This window comes from Bison bison, unplaced genomic scaffold (assembly GCF_000754665.1).
Source record: "Bison bison bison isolate TAMUID 2011002044 unplaced genomic scaffold, Bison_UMD1.0 scf7180017864080, whole genome shotgun sequence".
Lineage (NCBI taxonomy): Eukaryota > Metazoa > Chordata > Mammalia > Artiodactyla > Bovidae > Bison > Bison bison.
This window is the reverse complement of record NW_011494652.1, coordinates 3,363,683-3,375,786: the sequence shown is the minus strand read 5'-3', so window position 1 is coordinate 3,375,786 and position 12,104 is coordinate 3,363,683. Positions and strand designations below refer to the sequence as shown.

The following is a 12,104-nucleotide window of genomic DNA, read 5'->3' as shown; positions in this document are numbered from 1 at the left end:
ACAGATGCAGATGACACCACCCTTATGGCAGAAAGTGAAGAGGAACTAAAAAGCCTCTTGATGAAAGTGAAAGAGGAGAGTGAAAAAGTTGGTTTAAAGCTCAACATTCAGAAAATGAAGATCATGGCATCCAGTCCCATCACTTCATGGGAAATAGATGGGGAAACAGTGTCAGACTTTATCTTTTGGGGCTCCAAAATCACTGCAGATGGTGACTGCAGCCATGAAATTAAAAGATGCTTACTCCTTGGAAGGAAAGTTATGACCAACCTAGATAGCATATTCAAAAGCAGAGACATTACTTTGCCAACAAAGGTTTGTCTAGTCAAGGCTATGGTTTTTCCAGTGGTCATGTATGGATGTGAGAGTTGGACTGTGAAGAAAGCTGACTGCCGAAGAATTGATGCTTTTGAACTGTGGTGTTGGAGAAGACTCTTGAGAGTCCCCTGGACTGCAAGGAGATCCAACCAGTCCATTCTGAAGGAGATCAGTCCTGGGTGTTCTTTGGAAGGAATGATGCTGAAGCTGAAACTCCAGTATTTTGGCCACCTCATGCGAAGAGTTGACTCATTGGAAAAGACTCTGATGCTGGGAGGGACTGGGGGCAGGAGGACAAGGGGACGACAGATGAGATGGCTGGATGGCATCACTGACTCGATGGACGTGAGTCTGGGTGAACTCCGGGAGTTGGTGATGGACAGGGAGGTCTCGAGTGCTGGGATTCATGAGGTCGCAAAGAGTCGGACACGACTGAGCGACTGAACTGACTGAACTGAGTGAAACTCTCAGCAGTGCATCACCGGTCAGTGCTCTGTAAGCACAGCACCAGCTCCCCAGAGCACAGCGGCTTTGCCTTGTTCTACATCACAAACGAGCCGAGTACTGGCTGCACAGTTACTGTCGGCCAGAGTCCTCCACAGGAGAGGGTGCCAGGCTGGCCCAGAGGACTGAGAGCCAGGCCCCGGGATCCAGAGCCGTGACTCTCAGAGAAGTCCGCAAGAGCTACGAACTATGGTGTGTGGAAAGTCATCCCAGGTCCCAAGGCGGCGGGGTCAGAGGGACAGCTCTGCAGGCCGAGCTGGACGCCCGCCCCTCCAGGACCGCAGCTCGACAGCCAGAATCCGGGATCGCCACGCGCAGAACTGCTGCCACCTGCTGTACAGGGGAGGTACTGCAGCAGGGGCCGGGCCGTGTTCCCCAGGTTGGACCAGCGGGCATCCCCCAGAGCCCCAAGGGTGACCGGTACCTGAAGAGGGGCAGGGAGGAAGGGGAGGTCTCCTGAGGACGAGCCTCAGCCTTTCTCAGCCCCCTACCCCTTGTCACAGGGATGACCCCCATGGACTTGTAAAGCCATCTTGCAGAATAAAGTATTAACTATGCTTGAAAAAAAAGCTTTTTGTGCTGCTTGAAAGTCCTAAATTTTCTCTTGGAGCAAAGCCAGGTCTCTGTTAAGGACACAGAACCAGGGGTCTGGACTGTCTGGGAGCACCCTCCCCAAGTCCTTCCATCTGCCCTCCAGCCCTGGCCACTCTGGTTCGGGACCCTTTCCTTAGCACAGGGGTGAGCTGCCTGCCTGACCCACTCCCACAGGCCTGGGCAGCCCCCACCCTCCCGGGATCCCGAAAGGCTGCTGTCAAGATCTAGTCTGGAACTGCTCTGGCCGCTCTGCTCTGTAATTCACATCCAGCTTCCAGAAGGTGCTGTGCTGCTGCCCTGGGGCTCCAGGCGCCGAGCCATGCCACCCACCAGCACCGTGACCCTCCTTCACTGCTGGACCCAGCGGAGCTGAAGGACGAGGGCGGGGGCTCAGTGCCCAGACCCCTGGTTTGAATCCCAGCTTCTCAGGAAAGCAAGCCACTAGCAGCAGTGACTGGATTACCCAGGAGATGGCACTTCGTTCATTTCGCCCAGAAGCGGAATCCGGATCGTGTTTCTCGCAGTCAGCTCTGGGCCCTAGCTGTGCCCGTCACGCCCCTGTGGTCCTGGAGCGCCGGGGGGAGGGCAGCCAGTAACGCCAGCCTGTCTTTACAAAAGCGTCCAAGCTCCAGCCCCAGGAGGGCCATGCTTGTGATTCTTCCTGAATTCCTGGCATCTCTGGCTCAGGGAGGCTGCTGCTTACTAAGAATAAGCTCTCAGTCAGGGCGCTCAGTTTAGAACTACCCACAACGGGATTTAGCTTTTCACATCAGAGTTTTCTACAGCAAAACATAGAAACCTGGTCTCTTCAGAAAACAGATTTATTTTTATATTTCTATAAATATCAGCTGGACGGTCAACACAGACGGGGAGCAATCTCGATGGTGTTTATCCGGAGGACGGTCTGTGGGTTCACGATGACTGAGAGAGAGAAAAGGGCCGGGGCGTCGGTGCAGACCCTGATGCTGTGAACGAGCTGTGAGACCAGCCACCGCCCGCTCAGCCCGTGGGGGTCGGACTCAGCGAGGTCCCGTGTGGTGTGTCCCTGGGGCGCACAGACCACAGGCCTCACCACTGACTCCCTGAGCCCCGTCAGATGCAGCAGGGGCTGTGACAGCCCGGGAGCCCTTGCTGCGGCTCCTGGCCTCGCCCCTCCATGTGCCTGGAGACCCCCACATGGCATGGCGGGTGGGGAGGGCAGAGGCATCTGATGACCCGAGGCTCCTGGAGGAGAGCTTTCCTAATGACCTGACTCTAGGAAAGCTGGCGCTACGTCACCGGTGCGTTTTACCACCTGTGACTGAGGACTGGACCGATGCACATCTGCAAGGGGTGGGCTCCTGAGGATTCCAGCAGCCAAGGATGCTCCAGCCCGTCACACTAGATGGCAGAGTGTCTGCGTGTAACCTACACACTCCCTCCCGTACACGCTAAACCATCTCCAGATCACGTGTGTGGCCTAACGCTCTGTAAACGCCCAGTGAATAGGTGGAAACACAAAGGAAATTCTACGAAAGTAGTTGTGATTCTGCTGGTCTCACTCCTCTTGTAGAAACGTGCCATCGTGCAAGCGCGTGTGCGCCCATGTGGATGCGTGTGTGCCTGGCAGCACAAGAATGGGCTCCGCCCACCTCCGGGGTGTAGGCGGCGGTCTCACCCTCCCCCTCTAAGACTGTCCCCCTGGATGGAGGCGGGCACCCCCTGCACTCTGGGCAACGTCTCCCGACAGGGCGCCCTCGGCCTGCTTGCCCACTTCCCGGGGGGACTCCAGACGTGCTGCGGGGGTCTCAGCAGCCGCCGGTGCTCCCGGCCGTGCCTCCCAGGGCCGCGCCCTCCAGTTGGTGGCCTCTTCCCACCCCCGTCAGAGTGGGGACAGGGCCGCGCCCACCCGCTGGTCTCCAGGCGCCACAAAGGGCAGGTGCCCGTCCAACCCGCCCAGGGCAGGCCTCGGGGCAACACCCGGAGGACGGGGGCGTGGGGTCCGGTTTCCCCCACTTACTTCTCTTTCTTTTGTAGTTTTTCCTTTTCTGAAATCTCATGTTGACTCTCGGCCACGATTCTGTCTTCTCGATGACCGTGGCTTCTACTCGAACAAGGTCCTTTCTAGAAGACAGGAGAATAAACAGTGATGTACCTTCTTATTTTCCATTTTCCTGGTACTTTACACGTGAGAACTTCTAAAATAAAACTTCCTTTTCTGCTGGTTATCAGCGTTCCCCGCCCCCGCCCCCTGCAGACACTACATGGTGAGGGACGGGGTCGTCTCACAGCCAGTCCTAAAAGGGCCAAACTGCAGCGAAGCAGTAACAGGCCAGAGACGTGGCCGGGACGCTCTGCACGCGGGGCACCAAACGCCCAGGAACCGCAGGGTCCACGTGTCGAGCTTGGGGCTGACTGGGTGTGACGGGGCCCCCGCCCGCCCCCCGAGGGCACGTTACCCAAGCAGGGGTCTGCCGAGGAGAGTGAAGTCGTCGGCCCCAACCAGCAGGACCTGGAACGAAACAGGCGCGTCACCGAGAGAGAACAGCCACAGAACAGAGTCGCAGGACAGGCGAGACAGAGGCAGGCTGCAGAGGGGGATGGGCTCGCCGCCTCCTAGGGACACAGCCCCGTCTGACTGGCACAGGCGGACGTGGGGCCTGGTGGCACATCCGGTCAGCAGATCATCTCCTCTGGAAACGGACTTAAACCTTCTCACTGAAGCACATACGTACGGGGAAAAATGCACAAACCAGACGGTGGGGGTCTTTAAGCAGTTGACGGTCCTGCAGATTCTGTGAAGATTCAGGTTCAAGGTTGTTCTTTCAATGACCCCAAAACCCTGCCCCCGCCAGGCAGCAGGAGGGCAGCCGCGCCACCAGGGCTGGCCTCAGATGGAGACAGCCCTGCGACCCGAGTGCGGGGGGTCTTATTAGACGCTGGGAGACTTGTCTGGAATTTTACAGATCAGAAGAAAATTCGATCGCACCAAACCTAAACGTGGAAGACAGCCTGTTTTGTAAGAACATCCATGGACTCTGTACGTTAGGCCCTGACAAAGAACCTTGACCCGCTCACTCTCAGCCTGACGTGGTCTCTACTGCTGGGTTTCCTACATCATGAAAATCATCTTTACTGGGTGGGGCCTCCTACGCTTTTGTTAGTGTGAAATGTTTCAAGATAACGTCTTTTAAGAAACCCTTACAGATACAGTTCGGAAGTGTCCGATTTTAGACGTAAGAAGTAAACATGCTCTTGTCCATGAGCCTGTGATGTGGCCCCGGGGGGCCCCACGGAGAAGGCGCTGTGCTGGTCACGGGTGTCCCCACAGCACCTCATTCAGCTCTCAGTCACGTGGTCCTGCTCAGACCACAGGCTGCGGGAGGACCACCTGAGAAAGGGGAGCGTGATGCTGCCTGGGTGTAAATACACCAAGAAGCTATGGTCACAAAGGAGGAGTTTTAAATTATCAAGAAAACCATCTGTCATATTACACCTTGTCAACAGTTAACTATGTCACAGAAATGGGATCTGGTGCGGAGATCTCGCATTTTATCTACAGCAGAACAGGCAAAAACCAAGCAGGCCCCTGAACACAGCAAACAGAATCCTAAGTGGAAGCTGACAAGCATGGCTAAGAACAGCACAGACCATGGAGTGGGTCTGGAGGCCAGAACATGACCGGTGTCCGGGGGGCCGGCTGGAAACCAGCGCTCACTGTTTAGGACAGCAGCGGCCGCCACACCTCAAGCCAGGGGAGTGGGTGAGACAGACCCACAGACACACACTCCTCCTTGGGGAAACGTGCCAAGCGTCTCCCCGTCGGGAGGGACCCTGCCAAGTCAGGGCCGCCCTCAGGGGCATCTCCCCTTGCCCCCAGGCTCCCCCACGCCCACCCAGCCAGCCTGCCCCGTCCCAGGAAGGGCGCCAGCCTTCTCCACCAGAGGCGACCCTGGGGAGCAGGGACTGAGTCCCAGATACACTGAGAAACCCATGGTCTCACCTTCTCCAGCCGAATCCGCTCTCCGCAGGCAATGTCTAACTTGTTCTCAATTAGAATCAGGTCTTCAGAGGTGACTTTCCACTGGTGGCTGGCAAAGTGCACCACGGCGAAGAGCCTGCCGTATTGGCCCCTGGCAATGAGCTCGTTCACCTTCTCCACGACCTCTGCAGGGGGAAGGGTGGCCAGGGTCACAGCTCTGCCCCTGCCCGCGTACCCTGCGCCCCCGAGAGCCGCGCAACCCTGAGCATCCATGGACTGGCAGCAGGGCGCGTGCCGGGGGCTCCTCCCTGCTCTCCCACCACATCCTTCAACCATATCTAAAACCAGGAGGAGTCCACGCGTTGCTGTGCATTTCTAGGTTTTGGAAACCGAGGACACTCACTGCCTCTGAGCGCTGGGCGCGGCCGGTACGCTACCCTCCTCCCCGCACCCAGATGGCCTCCTGGCCCCCGCGCTGGGGCTGCTTCCACCGAGGAGCATGCTCCTTGTTCTCTCTCCCTGAACACGCACGTTTCTACCAATGGCGGGGAGACTGGGCTGGACGGAGCCCTGCCACCACCTGTGTCAGCTGCCTGCTACTCAGCCGGTGCCCTGGGAGGCTTTGCTAACTGAACGAGGGTTCGGATTCTGGTGTTAAGTGAACTTCAGCGTTCCTGCCTTGCCGCATCCTGTGAAGGGGAACACCCACATCGTGCCCGTCTTGGGCACCTGGAAGCGTGAGGCCCCTGTTCTGTGGCCAGGAGGCCGCCCCTCCCCCCGCTTCTGCCCCCCTTACCTGCGTGGTGTCTGGCCTCCTCCGCAGGGTCTGGCAGCACAACTTCTGGCCAAGGTGGTGAACTCAGTGAGGTTTTAGGAACATATCTGTAAAAGTATTTTTGCATGCAGGTCACACACGTGAAAAGACAGTTCCAACCTGTGAGCCACAGCTGTGCTCAGCACGCCAGAAAGGACAAGGATCCAGCACGTCTCCGATGCCTGAGTGGCTGGCAGGGCAGCAGCCCCCACATTTGTGGGGGAGCAAAATCTGCCCCCCAAATGTCTCTTAGGCGTGTGGATTACTTCAAGCTGAAAACAATCAAGGCCCAAGACTCTGGAAGAAACTCTGGCAGGAGGCAGGCAGGCCTGGGGCTGCACGCAGGCGTCTGGAGATGGCGGGCCTGTCCTGAGACAGCTTCCCCAGAAAGGGTGCGGAACACGCGGGCCCCAAGGACGGGGGCTGCTCCGTGTCCCATGGTCTCTGCAGGCCCCACAAACATTTATCCACCCAACACTTGCTTTTCCACCCCCACGTGGACTGCCTTCTCCCGCTCTTCAAGTCCCAGACCCCTACCCTCAACATCCTCTTTTGTCTTTAGCTGAAGGAGCTGTTTCAGCAGAGGGCTTCAGTCGTTCTGGCGAATGACTCGTTTCTCCCAGGTCTCTCCCGTGTGTACAGGTTATTAAACTTAGGTCTGATTTTCTCCTGTTAACCTGTCTCCCGTCAACTGAACTCTTCGACCAGCCAGAAGACCCTGGAGAAGTGGGGACACCGCTGCTTGCAGCACAGGCCAGGGCCCCGGCACTGTCACGGCAGGTGTGCTGGACACAGATGTCCCTGCTGCAGTCAACGGGCCCCCAAATTAGGTTGTGTTTTAAAGCCGTGAATCGTGTTCGAGGCTCAGGACCCCGGGTGGCCCAGCAGCAGCCAGCCAGACGAGGGACAAAGCTGCGAGGGGGCCGGGGCAGCCGTGACCGCTCAGAGCAGCGCTGGGGGGATCAGCTGGGTTCACGAAAGCGCCCCCTCAGGGTTTCTGCCTCCAGCCTCATCCGGGGAGCCCACTGCTCCTTCAGGGGAACAGCAGGCCCCGGGTCCCCCGCTGCAGGAGTGCAGGCGGCTGTACTGAGAGCTTCCTGGTGCCAGGCGCTCGCCGAAGCTCTCTTTTAAGGAATGTATTTATCTAGGTGCGGCTGACCCACAACGTTGTCAGCTTCTGTTGTACAGCAAAGTGGCTCGGTTACACGTGCGTATGTACAATTCTTTTCCTGACGATCACAGGATACTGAATGTGGTTCCCTGTGCCACAGGGAGACCTCGCCGTTCACCCACGCTGCGTGTCACGCCGTGGGCCTCATGCTGGTGTAACGGTTTATACCCGCTAATCGAGTCTCCCAATCCACCCCTCCTTCACTCCTCCCCCTTGGCAGTCCTTCTAATGAGCTCTCTGGATGCAGAAATTCACTCGACTCTCATGAAAACCCATTGCGATGCAGCCTGATATCACTTCCATTTCTCCAGTCTAAATGCTCTACCAACTGAGCTATTCCTGACCCCTACTTCCATTTCTCAAAGAGGAACTGAAGCCCAAGGATGACTCTGCTCACAGACCCAGGCTGCAAGGGCTGGTACAGGACCCTGTATATTCCTACTCAAGTGTGATTTTGTTAAATTTACCTTTTTTAGTTTATATTTTTATTTATTTATTTTTTAAATCTAAATATACAGTTTAACACTAAACATGCTCCTTCAAATTACATAAGGTCCTCCAGAAAATCTGTCCTGTGATTCAACCTTCTCGGTTAGAAATTTCCCAATTAGGAATTAAAAGCTTTTCCTTAAAAAGACACAGCCACGCATGGCCCAGAACACCTTCTCTTTGGACTCTTGAGGTTCCGTCTGTATTTCTACGAGTTAAGGGTCTGAGTAAAATATTGTCAAAACAGTTAAAACTTATATATTCCTAAAAACCTAAATGTTCGAAGTTTGACTTCAGAAGAAAGGAAAGGAAGAGAGTCAGCAAAACCCACATTTTGATATTACCCTTGTGGAGATGAAGCGCTCTGCGAACTGAACCTCCGAGAAGCGGACCACAGGGAAGCTGAGGGACAAGAGAGACACGCGTGGTTACCAGGGGGAAACACGAACTGCCCCTCACGATGCTCAGCGCATGAGTGCTGCCAGTGTGGCTGGCCCGGCTCAAACCACACCACAGCGCACTACGGAGAGGCCCAGAGAAGACTGAGGCCGTCACTCACTCACAGCTGCGGGCTCTTACCACAAGCGCCAAGGGGCGTGCATCACGCCATCGAGAAGGGCCTGAGACCGAATCACCTACCTGCTAACTGATTGCTCGACGCCAGGTGCCCACCAGGGTGAGGCCCTGTTCGGCACCCCAGTGTGGGAGCAGCCTCCAGGACACCCCTCCTGGGGCTCTCAGCCCCGAGCCCTGCTCTCCCCTCCAAGGGAGCGGCTCTCAGTGACAAAGAGCGTGTGGCGGGAGTGACAGGCCAGCACCTCCAGAGGAGGAGATCAGAGGGCAGCTGCCGGCCTGGCGTCCTCGCTGCAGCAGGACCGCTGCGCTGTGAGCGGCCCAGGGAGGCCCCTGGGATTCCACCTTCCCAGTTCAGGTCAGTGGCTCAGTCATGTCCGACTCTCTGCAACCCCATGGACTGCAGCACGCCAGGCTTCTCTGTCTGGGGAAGCCAGGAAGCAGCTTCTGCTGGCCCTGCTGACTCTTAACCTGAAACAGTCTGACTTTAATCTAACCAGACGGGGAGCCAGTTCAGCCACGCCTGCATCCTGACCCTCAGTGACGGGGTGACATAGTACATGGTAAGTTATCTTAAGCTGCTGGGTTTGCGGTAACTCAGGACACAGCATCAGATAATAATACACCTAGGGACAAAGGCACCCACAGCCTGCTGAGAAGGGCCCAGAAACAAAATGCCCCATGCTTAGGTGCTAGAAGCAGAGGGCAGATCTCTCAGTAACTACTGTTGGTTTTTTCAGTTGAGCTCTAATTTATATGCCATAAAGTTCACTCTTTTAAAGCTCACTCATTAGCAGCTGTTCCCAATTCCTGGTCTCCTGAGTTGGTTTTTCTTCCCCTCCACTATCTTGGTGTGCTTGTGGTCTAAACCTGGGTCTGTGTGCTCAGTCGTGTCCCACTCTTTGTGGCCCGTGGACTGCAGCCCACCAGGCTCCTCTGTCCATGGGATTCTCCAGGAAAGAAGACTGGAGTGGGCGCCCTAAAACCTGGTCCTCGCCGCTTCTTTACTTATGCCCTTTCCTCTGGGATTACATCTGCTTGAATGGACTTCAGCATCAGCACACTGGTGACTCTCAAGTGGACACCTGCGGCCTGGACTCAGACACGACAGGCACCTGCCTGTCTGCTGGCATCACCTGGTCGTCACCTGACTCAGAACCTAACAAAGGCTCCTGATCTGCCCCTCCCGCCTGCTTCTCCCACACCCCTCCACATCTCGCATGATGGCGAATTCATCCTTCCAGCTGCTCAGGCCAAAAACCTCACTCATTTATGACTTTTCTCTCTCACACCCCACAGCCACCAACCTGTCAGCAAATCCCCTGCTCTTTTTGAGACATCCAGGCTCTGACCACTTCAATCAGCCAAGCTGCCTGGCTTGGAACTGATGCCCTGCTCTCACCCTTGCCTCTCTGTCTGCACAGCAGCTAGAAGGCTGGGGACTTCCCTGGTGGTCAAGAGGTTAAGATGTCACATTTCACTGCAGGGGGCACAGGTTCGATACCTGGTCATGGAATTAAGATCCCACATACCGTGTGGGGTTGGCAAAAATCCCCCCAAAACCAGAAAAACAAACTATGAGGACAGCTCAGGTTCCTATTTCGTGCAACCCCCCAAGAGCGCCCCATTTCATTCTGAGAAAAAGGCAGTCTTCACAGTGGCCAGCAGGCAGTGTGACCCCGTCTCTCTGGGCCTTGCCTCATGAGCTTCCCCTTGTTCCCTGCACACCTGCCACTTGGGCCTCCTGGTTATTCCTGGAAGATGCCAAGTACAACGGCCTATGCCTTGACTGCTCTTCCTCGGGACAACCCCAACCCCAGGAGGCCCTCTAGGCTAATCCCCTGTTTCCTCTGGGTCTCCACTCAAACACCATCTCACTAGAGAAGGCTTCCCCAACCATCCTATTTAAAACTGAACACTTTCCTCCCAACTCGTGCTTTATTTTTCTCCGTAAGACTTACCAGCTTTGAACCCGCTATGGAATTTGCTTCTTCTTAAGCTTCGAACATACTATGTAATTTGCTTCTTTGTAAAATTGCTCATCTCTGCAAACGCCTCCCCCCATCAGAATGTGAGCTCCGTAAAAACGGGTTTGTTTTACGAATTTAACTGATGTATTCACCATCCTGGACCAGAGTTTGACTTGTAATGGATGCCCAATAAATGGCGAAGGAATGAATGAAATCTTTTCTAAGCCATCAAATGAAGCCCCTGTGGAACACCCCACAGTTGGAAACTCACGACTGGCCTCTCTTGAAAGCCAGGTGGCTTAGTAGTAAAGAATCTGCCTGTCAGTGCGGGAGATGCAGGAGACTCAGGTTCGGTCCCTGGGTCAAGAAGATTCCCCAGAGGAGGAAATGGCAAGCCACTATGGTGTTCTTGCCCAAAAACTCCCATAGAGAAGCCTGGCGGGCTATAGTCCATGGGGTCACAAAGAGTTGGATACAACTGACAGACAGCACGCCTGAGAGCCATTTCACTGGTGAAAGCTCAGAAACTTTCTGCACTTGATCTGCTTCCCTGTAATTCCTGCCTATGGCCTTAGCTTAGCTCCAACCCCACAGGGAACAAATGTGCACCTTCCTGTCCCCCAGGACCATCTTTCAATCCCTGAGAACTGGGATGGTTTCCTTCAGTCACTCTTCAAGATCCTGCCTGTTCACCATTTTGGTCACCCTGTCTTTACTCAGCTCACTTCATCTGTGTTTCTCTCTGAAAACGGGGGTGGGGGGTGGGGCGGGAATTGAGCACAGCATTCTAGAGGTAGCTTTATGTTGGTAGAACAAAGTAAGTCCCACCGCTTTTATAAAAACTTCCCTGCCTGCTTAAACCCAAGTTTTATTATGGAAAACGATAAGCACACAAAACTCAAGACAACAGAGAGTCCTCCTGTATCTCTTCCTAGACTCAACAGTCATCAACTCATAGCCAAGCCTGACTCATTCACAATGTCTCTGCTCCAACTCTGTGGTGTATTTTAAAGCAATTGTCAGGGTACTTCTATTAAAGATAAAGCATCTTAAAAACAAACATAACCACATCATTATCACACCTAAAAAAGGGAAAACTTTTTTACATACATAAACATACCTTCACACAAATACACACTCCAACCGTTTTGAGGAGAGGTTTATAGTGTTTTTGACCAACAAAACCTTGCTGGGCTTCATGACAACCCAGTGCCTAAAATACAGATGTAGCTTTTGCTGGACTGGTTACCTCTGGGCAAAGTCATTCACCACCGTTTTCCAGATGAGGACAAGGAAGGTTAAAGAGTGGCCTGCAGCCTGGGGAGTGATGGTTAAAACACAGGTTTTGGAGCCGGACCGAGCTATCTGATTCAGTCCTCTCCTACTTCCCTGCTGTATGACCAAGGGCAAGTTACCTGACCATTTTGAGCCTGAGTTTGCTCCCCAACTTAAATGGAGCCTATATGGAAGTTGGAGAGCTACCACCAATATTTAAGCTATTAACTAAAGGAATCAGGGTCTGAACCCAGGGTTTCCACGACCGATAATCACCGCCATCAAACAAGCGATTAACACTGGTCAGACGCAGACACACGTGGCAAGGCGCCCCGTGTGCCCAGCTTCCTCCGTTCACCCCGCGGGGCAGGCCTCACCGGCTCCGGGTCCCGACGCTCTCAGGACGCTGCGGCTGCATGCAAACGCCAGCCGCCC

The 12,104-nt window shown here is 54.9% G+C and overlaps 1 protein-coding gene across 2 annotated transcripts; it reads right to left on the bottom strand.

Moving 5' to 3' along the window:
• Window positions 1–2,218: 2,218 nt before the first annotated feature.
• MRPL21 (mitochondrial ribosomal protein L21) lies at window positions 2,219–12,104 on the bottom strand. Of its 2 annotated transcripts, XR_825086.1 has the most exons (7): window positions 12,047–12,104; window positions 8,183–8,253; window positions 6,174–6,259; window positions 5,399–5,562; window positions 3,855–3,907; window positions 3,416–3,519; window positions 2,219–2,337 (listed from the first exon to the last, which is right to left on the bottom strand). XR_825086.1 is itself a non-coding variant. In XM_010837653.1 (6 exons), the coding sequence occupies exons 1-6, from the start codon at window positions 12,085–12,087 to the stop codon at window positions 2,273–2,275; spliced, it is 513 nt and encodes a 170-aa protein (XP_010835955.1). In that variant the 5' UTR covers window positions 12,088–12,098; the 3' UTR covers window positions 2,220–2,272. The 2 variants fall into 2 exon arrangements, 1 of the variants encoding a protein (XP_010835955.1); XM_010837653.1 differs by lacking the exon at window positions 8,183–8,253 and having other exon boundaries at window positions 2,220–2,337; window positions 12,047–12,098.